At 47.6% G+C, this 14,032-nt stretch overlaps 1 protein-coding gene across 1 annotated transcript; it reads left to right on the top strand.

Moving 5' to 3' along the window:
• Nucleotides 1-7,092: 7,092 nt before the first annotated feature.
• On the top strand, nucleotides 7,093-9,646 carry SOX3 (SRY-box transcription factor 3). Its single transcript, XM_028715451.2, has 2 exons — nucleotides 7,093-7,221; nucleotides 7,330-9,646. The coding sequence occupies exon 2, from the start codon at nucleotides 7,362-7,364 to the stop codon at nucleotides 8,358-8,360; it is 999 nt and encodes a 332-aa protein (XP_028571284.1). The 5' UTR covers nucleotides 7,093-7,221; nucleotides 7,330-7,361; the 3' UTR covers nucleotides 8,361-9,646.
• Nucleotides 9,647-14,032: the final 4,386 nt, after the last annotated feature.

Raw genomic sequence — 14,032 nt, forward strand, 5'->3', positions numbered from 1 at the left:
GGTTCTGATTTTGGGTGTCTTCTCTGCTCCTCATTTCAGAAACGACAACAACCACAACCCTGCCCACCCAGAATACCACGGCTATCCCACTGCAAGCTCCTTGAGGTCAGGGACTTAGTTTCATTTTTCCTTCCTTAATGACCATGTGTAAAAGGATAAATGACAATCATGTTACTTCACATTTAGTTTGGTGGTCTAGAAATGGAGCAGAATTACGTGCTGGAGTGGGCTTGCTTTAGGTCAACCAAGAAGAGCTGTGCTGGGTTAGCCCAATGGGCTGTATAGACCAGCATCCTGCTCTCACAGTGGCCAGTGAGAAGCCTTTGGGAAACCCACAAACTTCCCAAGAGCACTTTCCCCCTCCTGTGGTTTCCATCAACTGGTATTCAGAAGCATTGTACTGCCTCCGACCCAGGAAGCAGAGCAGAGCCATTGTGGCCGAGTAGCCATTGGTAGCCCTATCCCCAAATAGCCATCCAGGATGGAGGCCTCCGCTGCCTTATGTGGGAACAACCCCTGCGTTGCAGGGAATTGGACTAGATGACCCTCTGGGGGTCCCTCCCAACTCTGCAAGCCTATGATTCTAACTAGTTCCACAGTTTTACTATGTGCTGCTACATGAAGCATTTTGTTTTACCCATCCTGAATATTCCAAAATTCAGCTTCTCTGGAAGTTCACCAGGTCTAGTGACATGAGAGAGGCAGGATAAACTTTTCTGTATTATTATTATTATTATTATTATCATCATTTGAATTTGAATTTATATACCAGCCTATACCGGGAGGTCTCAGGGCAGCTCACAGAATAGAATCAAAATATAAAACCACAAAATACACAATCAAAATAAAAACAACAACCCAATAACCCCTCCCCACAACCCACATTTTAAAAAGGCATAGGATGTCAAATCCACCACTTTATCCACTGGAAAAGACCTTCCCTGAAACCCTGAAGTGATTAGTCTCTGCCAACCTGTGTAGACCTTGCTAAGCTAGATGGACCAATGTTCTGACTGACTATAAAGCCGTTTGCTTATATTATTGTGCGTTCTACGTTGCTGTGTGCTGATCTTGACTTCCCTGGAACTCACTCCCTAAGAACTAAATGGAACGAAACACATCGAGGTGTACTTCTGCGCTACACTGAGCGCGCGCACGTTCAGGAAGGGGTTAACTTCTCAGGCTTTGCTCATCGACCCTCCCCCCCCCCCAAGGGAAGAGTCACCTAGCACAGATATGGGTGGGTTGAGCTGCAGAATGGATCGATTAAACATTCACGGCTGCATCTTCCGTTGAATAATAGCGGGTGGGGTGGGGTGTGGCTTGTTCTGTAGTGGCCTTACACGGGAGTAAGTTCCTCTGTGTTCGGTGGGGCTCATCTCTGAGTGGCAACCGAGGAGAGGAGAGGCTGCGAGAAGGTGTTTCCGATTTACCTGCTATCAGTTCGTAGCTGCGAGAAGAAAAATTATTTTGTGAATGAATATCGGCTGAAATTAGGAAATTAGAGAGAGAGAATAAAATTTTCAGAAAGCATGTCAAATGTTTTGCGTTGTTGTGAAAAGGGTGTTTAAAATAATGAGTTGTTGTTGTTGCTGCTGCTGCTGCTGTTAATTAAACTATGAGGATGATATCATAGCAGTTCCCAGAACGGGTTACAACATAAAATAAAATATTAAAACTTGTAGAACAATTTACAATCAGAATACGGCGCAAAAAGGAGCAACTAAACTTTGCAAAAAGCCATGAAAGAATCACCTTAATCCTATCTATTTAGAAGCATTTAAAAAAACGAAAGCTGGGAACTTGCTGAGAACTAGAGGGGCTCCTCTCCTCACGAGCTTTCTTGCCCTCCCCGATTCAGCCTCCCCCCCCAAAAAAAAAATACACCAACTAATTTGAAAGTACTGTATTAATTGGTAGACACCTTCGGGATGTTTTAAAGCGTGGATAACTTCTCTGTGGGATTTAAATCAGGATCAATATAAGGTTGCAGTTTCATGAGCATTGATTTGGAAATAAAACCCACTGGTCTGAACCCAGTGGGGGATTTACTTCCGAATTAGTATGAAGACGGTGGGTCTGCCTCCCTACCTCCAGTTCATTCAGCTGATGTGGCTGTTGCTATATTATTATGCTTAACAGCATCACTTGGAATGTAAACAGGGACGTGTGAATCCTGCCCAATCCATACGAAGGAAGAGGGAGCAGAAACGTGTGCAACTACTCATGGGCGTAGCCAAGGGTGGGCAGGGAGGGGCAGCTGCCCCCCCCCCATCAATCAATAGAAATCAATAAAAATGCATAGCTAACTGAGGTTCTGTTCCCTCCCCCCCCCCCCAGGACTCCACCAACAAAAATCCTGGCTACGCCCATGACATCACTTTGGAGAAATGTACCTAAATGCAATAAAATAATTTGAAGGAGGAGAATAATAATAATGGTGGTTCTTTATTCAGATCAGAGAATTTTGTGCTTCAGAATCCGAAAGTTGCCGACTAATTTCAGTTGGGATCTTTCAACTTGTTAAAAAAAAACCTTGTCGGGATGCAAGGAGAGTCAGCTTCCCTAGGCTGATGACTAGCAGTAAAAAAGAGACCGCTCGTGATAAAATCCCCTCTCCTGGGATGGGGGTGCAGGGATCTTTTGCTACCCTTGTTTTATTTTCTTGGAACACAGTAGTCTACTGGTCCATTGGGCTCAGTACCGTCGGCCAAGAAATTCATACCTATCCATTCCTAAGGAAATCAGCCCTGAGTGCTCACTGGAAGGACAGATCCTGACGCTGAGGCTCCAAGACTTTGGCCACCTCATGAGAAGAGAAGACTCCCTGGAAAAGACCCTGATGTTGGGAAAGATGGAGGGCACAAGGAGAAGGGGACGACAGAGGTCGAGATGATTGGACAGTGTTCTCAAAAATACCAACATGAGTTTGACCAAACTGCGGGAGGCAGTGGAAGACAGGAGTGCCTGGCGTGCTCTGGTCCAGAGGGTCACGAAAAGTCGGACACACTAAGCAACAACAACCTTCGGCCATGGCTAACTGTGGCTTTCCAGGATGTTAGGCAGGAGTCGCTCACCCAGCCCTCCCTGGAACTGGCGGGGATCGATCTTGAGACCCTCTGTATGCAATGCAGATGCTCCGCCACTGAGCTACGGCTCTTCCCCGTTGCTTTCCCTGTTCGCTTTCCTCGGCCATCTGGAACACCAGAGTTGTGAATGGTTTGGGAAATGTGAGGGTTTGCGGCGGGGTGGGGGTGGGCGGCGCGGAGTGTGAGATCAGAGATGGGGAGGGAGGCTCCCCCTGCTCTGTAGCTTCCCGATGCCGGGGAGGCGCTCTTTCCCCACACAACCGTCGTATTCTGGGCATAACTCTAGAGCCTGTTCCGTCTGTGACCATGCAGCCGCCTGGCTAACAGAACAGCCCCGCGAGGGCTGCGCCTCGACCATGTGCATTTCCTAACAGCAAGGCCAATTTTTTGTTTGTTGGGTGGGTTGTAAACTGCTTTGGGGAGGGTTTACAATCAAGCGGTATATAAATTTTATGAAATAAATAAATTATATAGACATGGGCATAGCCAGGCTTTTATGGGGGGGCAGAACATCAGATTTGTGTTGATTTGTATTGATTTTGATTGATTGAGGGGGCAGCTGCCCCCGTCCCCGTCCCCCGCTAGGCCCATGTATACAGATCGCTGAAATATATATTCAATAAAATGTAAATGTAAAATATGTCAGATGTTTCCATAAACCTCCAGTAAAATTATTAATAGTCAGTAACTGTGGCGAGGGAGAGGAGATCCCCACACTGGACGAAGAGAATCAGCACTTCTCAGAATGTAAGCAGTTGCAACAATGTTTGCTTTCCTCTGCCCTCCTCCTTCATTTTTCCTTTTGTGTCATGTCTGTCAGATCGTGAGCCTATGAGCAGAGTTTCTCCTATACTTAATGTTCAGCGCTTAATAAACGTAAAGTGGCTTATAAACGATTATAACAACGGTTATTTCCACGAGCGTAAAAGCAGGAGCCGTGAATGGAGACTATCTTATCCTCTGGATCCTCTACTCTTTATGCGGAAGTAAATGAATGGCCTTTGCTTCTAGGAAAAGTTTGGAATGAGACTGATTAATCGATTTGTGGTGTTACTTGTTAATTCCGTACTGGGATTGCAGATCCTTGCGGATCCTTGATCCGCCACTCTCAAAACAGGACCCTGTCTTTCAAGCGCTCCATGGCAAACAGAAATCATTTGGCAAAACAAAAAAAAATTCCTTCCAGTAGCACCTTAAAGACCAACTAAGTTAGTTCTTGGTATGAGCTTTCGTGTGCATGCACACTTCTTCAGATACACCTTCAGATACACTTCTTCAGATGTGTATCTTCTTCAGATACACCTTCAGATACACTTCTTCAGATGTGTATCTGAAGAAGTGTGCATGCACACGAAAGCTCATACCAAGAACTAACTTAGTTGGTCTTTAAGGTGCTACTGGAGGGAATTTTTTTTGTGTTGACTATGGCAGACCAACACGGCTACCTATCTGTAACAGAAATCATTTGGGTGAAGCTTTCCTCTTGACTCCAGCTCTATAGGCTTGGGTCGAGCGAGGTGAACCTGGTGGACTTGTGCCTGTTTATGAGTTTCTTCATTCATTTAGCAATATTTTTTATTATTACGTAACCAAGCATTAATTAATTATACAAACGTTGAAAGATAGGTGTCTTTAAAGTGTCTAGGACTGTCTTCAAGAAAAGCTTTAAGAAAGGCTTCAGGAAACCGCAGGAAGAGGTCAGATGCAACAGCCGGAGGCATTCCGAAGTTATCTCACATTTGTTAAGCAAGTCTGCATTTTCAATCCGCATGGGAGCGAGTTTATTTGCTGTCTATACTGGAGAGCTATTCCCTTGACCCAACTCTTCCCATTCACAGGCGTGTGCCCTGTGTTTGCTAGTCTCCTGTCCTGTGTCAGTTCTAACTACCCATTTTCCCACTTACCTCCATGTGAGTAGCAGGTCTTACATAGTGCTTACCCACCCAGAAGTGCTCGGGAAAACACACGAAGGAAAATCCATATCCCACTAAACCGAGTGACAGCTTTGCAACTAATGCAGGGCCGCTCAGAATACTATTACTATTTTTTTAAAAAAATAACAATATCAATAATAATAAAGGAGGCTTTTCCAGGGGGGCTTTACTCCCCCTTCCTCTCCCCCTTCCACCCATTTTTTTGTTGACGCTTTGAGATGGGGGGGAGGGAGGAAGCCGTTTTTTTGCCCTAAAACTCTCTGCTTTCTTAACTGGATAAGGGACATTCAGCCCTGGAGCTTACTACTGCTGCAGTTGACCGGAATAGGACTACTCTAAAGTTAGTGGCTCCTTGTCTGGCTCTCGCTAAACGTGCCCCACTAGGAGAGAAAAAAAGGGGGACTTGCGTTGGCAAGTTGCACAACGGAACGATTTGCTTAGCCAAGAAGAAGATCTTCCGTCCAAGTTGGGGTTGTGGGGAGGAGAGAAGCGAAGCGACGCTGTGCCTTTAAGGTTTGTGCGCTCAGCCTGAAATGGTGTGGGCCTCGCAGGTGTGTGCGCGGGGGGTGGGTGTGAGAGAAGAGAAAAGGGGAGGCCCCCTTGATTGACAGTCCCAGCGAACTGGTCCTTCCAGCCGCCCCCACAAAAGTTTCTTTTCTCCGTCAGCCAGCGCTGCTGGGTGGTTGCCATGAAAACGGATTCTCCCCCCCCCCCGCACTCCCCCGCGCCAAAAAGAGAAATTGAGAGTGTGTGTGCGCGCGGGGGGGCGCCCCTCCCCCAAGCAGCCGAGTGGAAAAACTGAATTGGGGAGATACATTCAGAAAGCGGTATAAGGTGGGACAGATATGTGGGCAGCAGCAAACTTTGGTTTGTTTTGCCCCGCCTCCCCCAGCCCCCCCCCCTCACCAAGGTCCCTCTGTTACTTTCCAGGGGAGAGAGAGAGACCGTGGTCTCATTGCTGCTTGTTTATCCCCAAGGGGAAGAGGGAGGCGGGCCTTTTTCTCATGAGATTTGGGAAACTCAGGAACTGTTCTGTCCCGTCCCGTCCCCCCCCCCAATCACACATACACGCTCTTCTTTCTCTCCCACCCCAAATGCTTTATTGCTCCCGCGTCCCAGGAGGCGGCTCATTCAGCCTTCTTCCTTCCAAGAAACCCACTCTCCAGTATTCCCTCCTTCAGTTTTCCAAAGTTTGTTCTCTGTACCATCATGCAGCACACAGTGCATCCGCCTCTGCCAGTTTGCTCTGCGTTTCTCCCCAAGGATGCCAACTTTTCCCCCTGGCAGGGTTCCTGTGCGGCTCCCTCTAATTCAGTTGCATTTTCTTCTCTCTGTCTTTTTTTTTTTCTTTTTGGAAACTCAGAATGGAAAGTGGTTTTTCCTTCTTCGTTCCTACCATCCTTCCTCTCCACTGAAAAATGGAAGAGGGAGAGGGAAAAACAAACTCGCAAGCTCGAATTGGCGGCAAGGTTACTTGAGTAAGCCCCTCGGCTGAATTCTAGCATCGCAGTAATAATACGTTCGCTCGTAAGCAAGACTCTGCTTATTAAACTCGAGTCCTTACTCCGAAGTTAAATGTTGCTCCCCTGTCCAAGAGGGTGTTTTAGGGATACCTACACAGGAAAAAGTACTTGGCGTCTGCAGTGAGTGTGCACAGGATCCGAGCTGCAGAACACACACACACACCGGTTTTCTTCTCAAATTGTGTGTGTGCGTGCGTGTGCATGCATGCCTGTGAAAACGGGGTGGAAAGGGGAAATAGTGCTTGGGTATATCTTTTTTTAAAAAAAACTTTATTCAGTTACCCACTCAATATTCCCGATGGAGGAAGAAAAGGACTGGCATTGGTATCCCACAGCTATAAATGCCCACATTGGGGGGGGTGAGGCGAGAGGGGGGCATAGAGGAAAAATGAACCCTCTAAAAGTTGCAACTTTGGACGGGGCGCGCGGGTGAGTGGGAAGAAGGGAGGGGAGCAGCTTGGGAACCTGGTCAATTCCCCCTGCGTCAGGGGCCTGTCGAGGTCTGCGCTCTGATTGGCCGGCGGCTTCTCATTTATAGGCCGTCAATCAAATGGCCCGCAGAGAAAAGCTACAGCGGATAGGGCCGGAGAGCTTGGTGAGCTGGCAGCAGTTGGAGAAGAGAGCCGTCCGAAGAAAGAGCAGATCCGAAGAGGGGCTCGTTCCGCTGCCGGAGAAGTTAGTAGCCAGGGTCTCCGAGACTCTTTTTGAACTTAAAAGTCTTTTCCCCTGCCCTCCTCCTCTTTCTTCTTGTAAGTCTAATATATTTCTTTTCCCACCCGGCAGCCAAGCTGGCGCATCTCCTGCCTGCCCCAGCCATGTACAGCATACTAGAGAGCGAGTTGAAGGCGCCCCAGCCTAACCCCGGAGGAGGTTCGGCCGGGAACGGCGCTCCGGGAGGCAACGGCAAGGGTGGCGGCGGCGGAGGAGGAGGAGGAGGAGGAGGAACCGGAGCCACGGACCAGGACCGGGTCAAGCGGCCGATGAACGCGTTCATGGTGTGGTCGCGGGGCCAGCGGCGCAAGATGGCTCAGGAAAACCCCAAGATGCACAACTCTGAGATCTCCAAGCGCCTGGGCGCGGACTGGAAGCTGCTGAGCGACGCGGAAAAGCGCCCCTTCATCGACGAGGCCAAGCGGCTCCGCGCCGTCCACATGAAGGAATACCCGGATTATAAATACCGGCCACGTCGGAAGACCAAGACGCTGCTCAAGAAGGACAAGTACTCTCTGCCGGGCAACCTGCTGGCCCCGGGAAGCGCCGGCGGAGGCGGCGTCAGCAGCCCCGTCGGGGTCGGGCAGCGCCTGGACTCCTACGCGCACATGAACGGCTGGCCCAACGGCGCCTACGCCTCGCTGATGCCCGAGCAACTGGGCTACAGCCAGCACCCGGCCATGAGCAACGCGCAGCTTCAGCCCATGCACCGCTACGATGTGAGCGGCCTCCAGTACAGCCCCATCATGTCCAGCGCTCAACCCTACATGAGCGCGGCAGCCTCCACTTACACCATGTCTCCAGTTGCTGCGGCGGCGGCGGCTGCCGCTTACGGCCAGCAACCGTCGGGGCACTCGATGAGCTTGGGGACGATGGGTTCCGTGGTGAAATCTGAGCCCAGCTCGCCGCCACCGGCCATCACCTCGCACTCCCAGCGGGCCTGCCTTGGAGATTTGAGGGATATGATCAGCATGTACCTTCCGCCCGGGGGCGACGCGGCCGACCCGTCGACACTGCAGGGCACCCGGCTACACGGCGTCCACCAGCACTACCCGAGCGCCGGGACTGCTGTCAACGGCACCGTGCCACTAACTCACATCTAGCCGTGTTCCCCTCGGATCGCCCTCTACCACCGCTTCCTCAAAACGCTGGCACCGAACGTCTCGCCTACGGTTTGGTAGCAGGAGAGGTGGTTTGAGGGCAGAGGGGGGTGTCGCTGGCTCTCCATCTTAACCAGCGAGTCTTTTGGACGCTTCTTCCCAAGGCAAATCCTATGCGGACGTCTCCCCAGGCATCTTGACTCTCGTTGTAGGTGGCTTCTCCCACTCTGAATTCCCACACCATTGAAGTTTATGGCTTTGGGGTGGGAGAGGCGCGGGAGAACTCCAAAGGAAGGTAAAGCGAACTTTACCCAACTAAACAACTCAAAGGAACTTTAGATGTGTGAATAAAACACAAAAGGGGAGTTGCACGTCTGCATAGAGCACAATTTTCTGCTCACCTTGGAAGAAGCCGCTGTGAAATATCAAACATACTTCCTTATAGATATACAAGTTTTTTCGGGGGGGGGGGTTCTTTAAAAGTTTTTTTGGGGGTGGGTGGGTTGGGAGAGCAACGTGGCCAACTGGCCTCGGTCTTAAATGTTTACATTTTGTCTTTTACTGTTCGGGGGCGAGTTGTTTTGTTTCTTTGCCCCCTTCCTCTTGCCTGGAGTTCTTTAAATCTGTCTGGAGTCTTTTAATTTTTAAGATATTTAAATATATGTAACCCCGGCCCCACCTTCCCGCTTTTAAATATATAGATATATATATATATATACAAATTGCTATGTGGGTCCCCGGGTTGATTTCAGAACATCAGTTTTACTCGGAAGTTAAGCAAGTTTGTCTGTCCTTTTTTTAGGCTCAAGTTTACTTTGGAGTAAACTTGCTTCGCGGGGGGGGCGGGCGGGTAGAAATATCCTGCTTTGATGGGAGCCTTTGGGTAACCCGATTGCCAGCTGGCTGTGTGAAACTGGAAAAGAATTTCAAATTTATAAAATACTTTCTTTGCTGTTGCAAATAATGTGATTTTAATCTTTTGAGGGAAAATGAAAAGAATTCGCTGATAACGGGAGAGGAGGGGACGTCTTCTGGTTGTCTCCGTGGCGCTTGTAAATTTCTGTAAATTCCCCTGCCTTTTCTGTTTTGTGGATTTAATCGTGGGATAGTTTGGCGAACAGAACATATCAACCCCACGAAACAGGTCATTTAGATTTTTTTAATATTTTATTTTGTTGTGTCCTCTGGTTTCTTTGAAGAGAACATGTCTCTTGCCCCCTCCCCCGTCCCTCTCCTTCCTCCCCTCAAAGAAAGAACTTTAAGAGAGATCAATAAATTTTATAACAGGCGCTTTGGATGTGTGTTTGGTATTTCTTGTTTAAAGCGGCGAAAAAGTTTCTGAAGCTGGCAACTGCGCCTTGTTCACGCTGGTACTACTCTGGAGTAAGTGTCTTTAACGGGTTGCGGCTGGGCTAGGGTTTGGGGGACAACCTACGTTGATCCGCGCTTCCGTACCCCAGTGCATGCTTTAATTCCGGAGTAAATCTGTCTGAAGGGTGGAATCCGAAGTATATTTAATGAGGGGTTAAGTCACCACGGGATAATTTTTGCTTCATTAAAATTGTGCTTAGGATAGCGGGCTGCAAGTTTTGCTTTGGAATTTCAGTCCGACCCTATCCGTGAGATTGGATCGCCGCTCGGTTCAAAAGGATTTACTCCCAAGTAAGCGTGCGGTGGACAGCAGCCTTAACCAAGAAAAGTTATTGCTCTTTATGGTTTATGGGGGATTAGGGAACTTTCTGCAGGGCTGTTGCAAAGTTACTGAGGCCGGATGGACGCCAGAAACGTCAGCAGTACCTCCAGGATTGCAGGTTCCGAGAGGAGCATAAATTGTATGGGAAAGGGCAAAGGCTGCGGTCCTAACCCACATTAGCGAGCCAGTCCAGTTGCGCACAGGCTTGAGAGTGAACCTTGGAAAGCATGGCGCTGCAAATCTGTGTCGAAAGCCCCCCCCCCCCCAATCTGGGTTTGTTATCATTCTGCTAGCAAACCCTAGAAATCCCATTAAAGTCTGTGGGACGTCGACCTTCCAAAGGACCTGAGACCGACGCAAGGCAGCAAAGCACCTGAAGTTGACGAAGGAGGTTTGAACTTTACGCATGGCGTTTTGATACTGACTTAAGTGTTTATTAATCAGGTTTAAAACGCTGCTTCCGAGTTGAACGTAAACACAAGGGGGGGGGAGTTTCAACGAAGTTAAAACAAAAACAAAAAACTTCAACGTGGATGTTCGGAGCGGGCTGAAATCCTTGCGTCCAGCTCTTTCCTTAAGAGGCTTCTCCCCGCCGCCCTTCTTTAAACCGCGCTTTTGACAGTTGTTCCCCGCTTCTTCCCCGGTTCATAATTCAAATGCCAAAAGACCTTAATTTGGTTTACATGTAAACGCCATTTAAAATTCTGCCCTCCTCACCTTTAAAAAAATAAAGTTCAGACATTACGCGGAGATTGCAGCAGCAACCTTAACGCAAAGTCTCTGTTAAAACCGGAGTGATGAGAGCCTTTACTCTTGTGAAAACGCCTGGGAGCGGGCTGCGCTCGCTTTCTTTTTTTAACGTTCCATGTGGAATCTTCAATTTACGTCTAACTTTTATTCAAAAACTTTTTTTTTACAATTCCAGGATTTAATTATTTGTTCGGGCAGGGGGCGGATATCTTCGTAAAAGAACTCTGCCCCTGACATTAGTTCCTTAAAGGTCTACAGAAGAGTAAATGGTTTTAAGCTTGATGTGTTACCGTGCCATCCTTAGACTTATAATAATAATAATACTGTACTTCTCATTACCGGAATTCTGATGGAGTCCAGCTTGGAGTCAGGAAGCGCATCGGGAAGTGACTGCTTTAAAAGTAGACGGCGCCGAGGACTGGGCGCACACTGGCCTTTTTTACATATAGATACCGATCCCTTTTGCCTGTTCGCTTGGTAGTAAATGCGCAGAGGCTTGCTTCTCCCGGTTGCGACTACGATCGCAGCATTCATCTGTGACCATAAATACAGCTGATTTGGCATTAAATCCTATTGACCTGTTTTCACATTAAACAGGCAGGAGGGGATCGGGGTCTTTTTGCAGCGACCCTTCTTCGGGGAGAGCAAAGTCCCTCTCATTTCGGTCAGGCTTGCTCCCAAGGAAGTGTATTTAGGACCGCTTTTTAAAAGTTTTGTGTTGGGGCGGGGAGCGCACGGGGAAGAACTGAAGTTCGGCAATTTTCCAATTTGGACACGAGAAAGCCGATAGAATGTTATGCTGAGGTCTTTCTCCCCACATTCCCCTAAGAACGTTCTCTTCTGACACTTGTTGCTTCCTACAACCGATTCTTTCCCCTGCCAGCGCGCTCGCGCTCAACTTCCCCGAAGAAACTGCGCCCTCTGGATCCTCTTCATTCTCTCTCCTCAGATTCTTCCTCTTAAGCCCGGGAGTAATCTGAGAGAGAGCCTTGTTCAAGGGCGGAAAAACCGTGTCTTGCTCTGAAATATTTACAAATGTGTGAATCCGGTTGGAGGAACCTTAATTAGACTCTATTAAAAATTAATTAGGGGATAGGACGCCTGCAAGCTCTAAATAATTGAACCTCTTTAATTGTGCTTGCAAATCATCGTATTTCATTGGTTTAGTTTGTTTTAGGTACTTTGAGCTTTTAAACATGTTGCATTAAAAAAACAAAAACCCCAACACATCTTCAGAATCAAGTCTCTCTTTCTAAGATGTAATAATAATTTTGCAAATGACTGCTTTTAAAATCCGGTCTCAACCTGCACCTTACTTTCCTTCCGCCGGCTCCCCCCCCCCCCCCCCCGCTGCTTATGTGGTACCATCCGTGCACATGTAGATTAATTTCAACTAGGAGAAAGGGGGATAATGGATGGGTCCCTGCCCCGAAACAGGTTACACTTAAAATCAATCGGTGGGAAAGAGAGGGAAAGGAATTGTCTCTGCAACTACGTTTTCTTTTTCTTTTTTTTAATTACTCAATTTATTATCAGTTTGAGGTCCGGATTAGTAGTACAATACAAAGGTTGGGATTACCGCCCACCTCCACAAGAAGACGAATTTCTCTTTCCAACAAGCGATCACTTTGGTCGAATCCGTTTGTTCTCTTGACGGGCTCTACCTCAGCACCTGTTCGGATTGGCCGGGTGTAATACTATTTAGCTTTGAAACTTTAGCATTCGGTTCATTCCATAAAATGGGTTTAAAATTATCTTTGTTTTGATTCGTTTTGATAGATCTTTATTAATCTTTCTCGGAGTAATAAGATTTTGACGGGAACAGGAAATCCCACGGGGTTCATAAGGGGTTTAGGGTCACTTTGCACACTGCGCATTTTTAACTAGGAGGGAAGTTCTGCTAACTTGCAAACAAACATGATTTCCATAGGTATCCATCTCTTTTTTTTTTTAGGGGAGGGGAAGAACCCTTCTTAACAGGCATGGCAATGTATATCTGGTTCTTTCGTTAATTTGGTTTTTTAAAAAATAAAATAAAATCGATCAGCCATCCTGCATGTTTTTAGACCAACCATTACCTGCATTGCAGGGGGTCGGAATAGACGTCCTTCAGGGGTCCCTTCCAAGTCGACAATTCTATCCTTTACTCTGTCTCTCTCCACGTATCAATCTGGGGCTATACGCTTTATGCTTCTGATGAAGGGTCCCTAAAGGGTTACGCCGAAACGAATGTGTGTTATAAAAGTCTTTATGGTGCCTTTATCCTCTGCCTTACTTTTGGACCAAGTTTCCTGATGGGGGGGAGGGGCTTTTCTATTGCACCTGTAATTAGTGGGATATATAACACTTGGATGCTGGGGGCGGAGCGGAGAAGAGACACTGGATTTGGTTCTGTTGCTTTCTTTCCATCATGTCCCCTGGCTTCCACATTTAAAGGAATTGGCTTTGCACTCCGAATTCTGCTACCTGCAAAACCTGTAAAATTAGCTCTCGTTTAAAAGCAGCAAGAGACCCTTTACCCGAAAACAGTCAGAAAGAGAGATGGGGGGGGTGTCTTTTTGTTTAATTTTCCTGTTTATCTTGCATAACGTTTAAATTTCTGTGTAATGCACTTGAAAGATGCTAACTTCAATCTACCACCGCTCTTTTAAAAATTGAAATAAATGCATCCCGGATTTTGAACTGAACTTAAAATTCCCAAGGACGTAGGCAGATGGGTGCAGCTCCGGGCTTGATCTTCTGTGGCAAATCTGGAACTTCTTTGGGGGTCGGGGGTCGACACTTTCTCCTGCCTGCCTCCCCCCATAAAATAAAAAAGGCTAGAAATGTGGGCCGAGAAACTACAAAGAAAACCCCCTCTGCCAAACTTCGTTGCGATTAGGAGAGCATGAAAGAGAGAGACAGAGAGAGAGGAAGAGAACGAACTTTGGAAAAGTTGCGCGCCCGCTCGGCGACTCTGGAAATCCATTTTCCCTTGAAATTATTAATGGATAAATTGAACGGGTATGGGAGCGGGTGGAAGCTTTTCTCTTTTTAAATTGCTACTCTAACTCACCTACCCTGGCCGTAGAACTAACACACAAACAGAAATGCAACCCCTTTTTATCCCCGTAGATGCAACAATTCTTTTTCCTTCTCGCCTCTTGGCACGGATTAAAAACCCTGCGAAAATCCAATGGAGTTTGATTCAACTTCTAAGGGAAGAGCAGAGATCCGTTATCCTTGAAAAGAA

Source organism: Podarcis muralis, chromosome Z (assembly GCF_964188315.1).
Source record: "Podarcis muralis chromosome Z, rPodMur119.hap1.1, whole genome shotgun sequence".
Taxonomy (NCBI): Eukaryota; Metazoa; Chordata; class Lepidosauria; order Squamata; family Lacertidae; genus Podarcis; species Podarcis muralis.

Bases quoted from the DNA above. Each gene is read 5' to 3' on its own strand.
- SOX3 (XM_028715451.2), top strand. From the start codon at position 7,362: ATGTACAGCATACTAGAGAGCGAGTTGAAGGCGCCCCAGCCTAACCCC.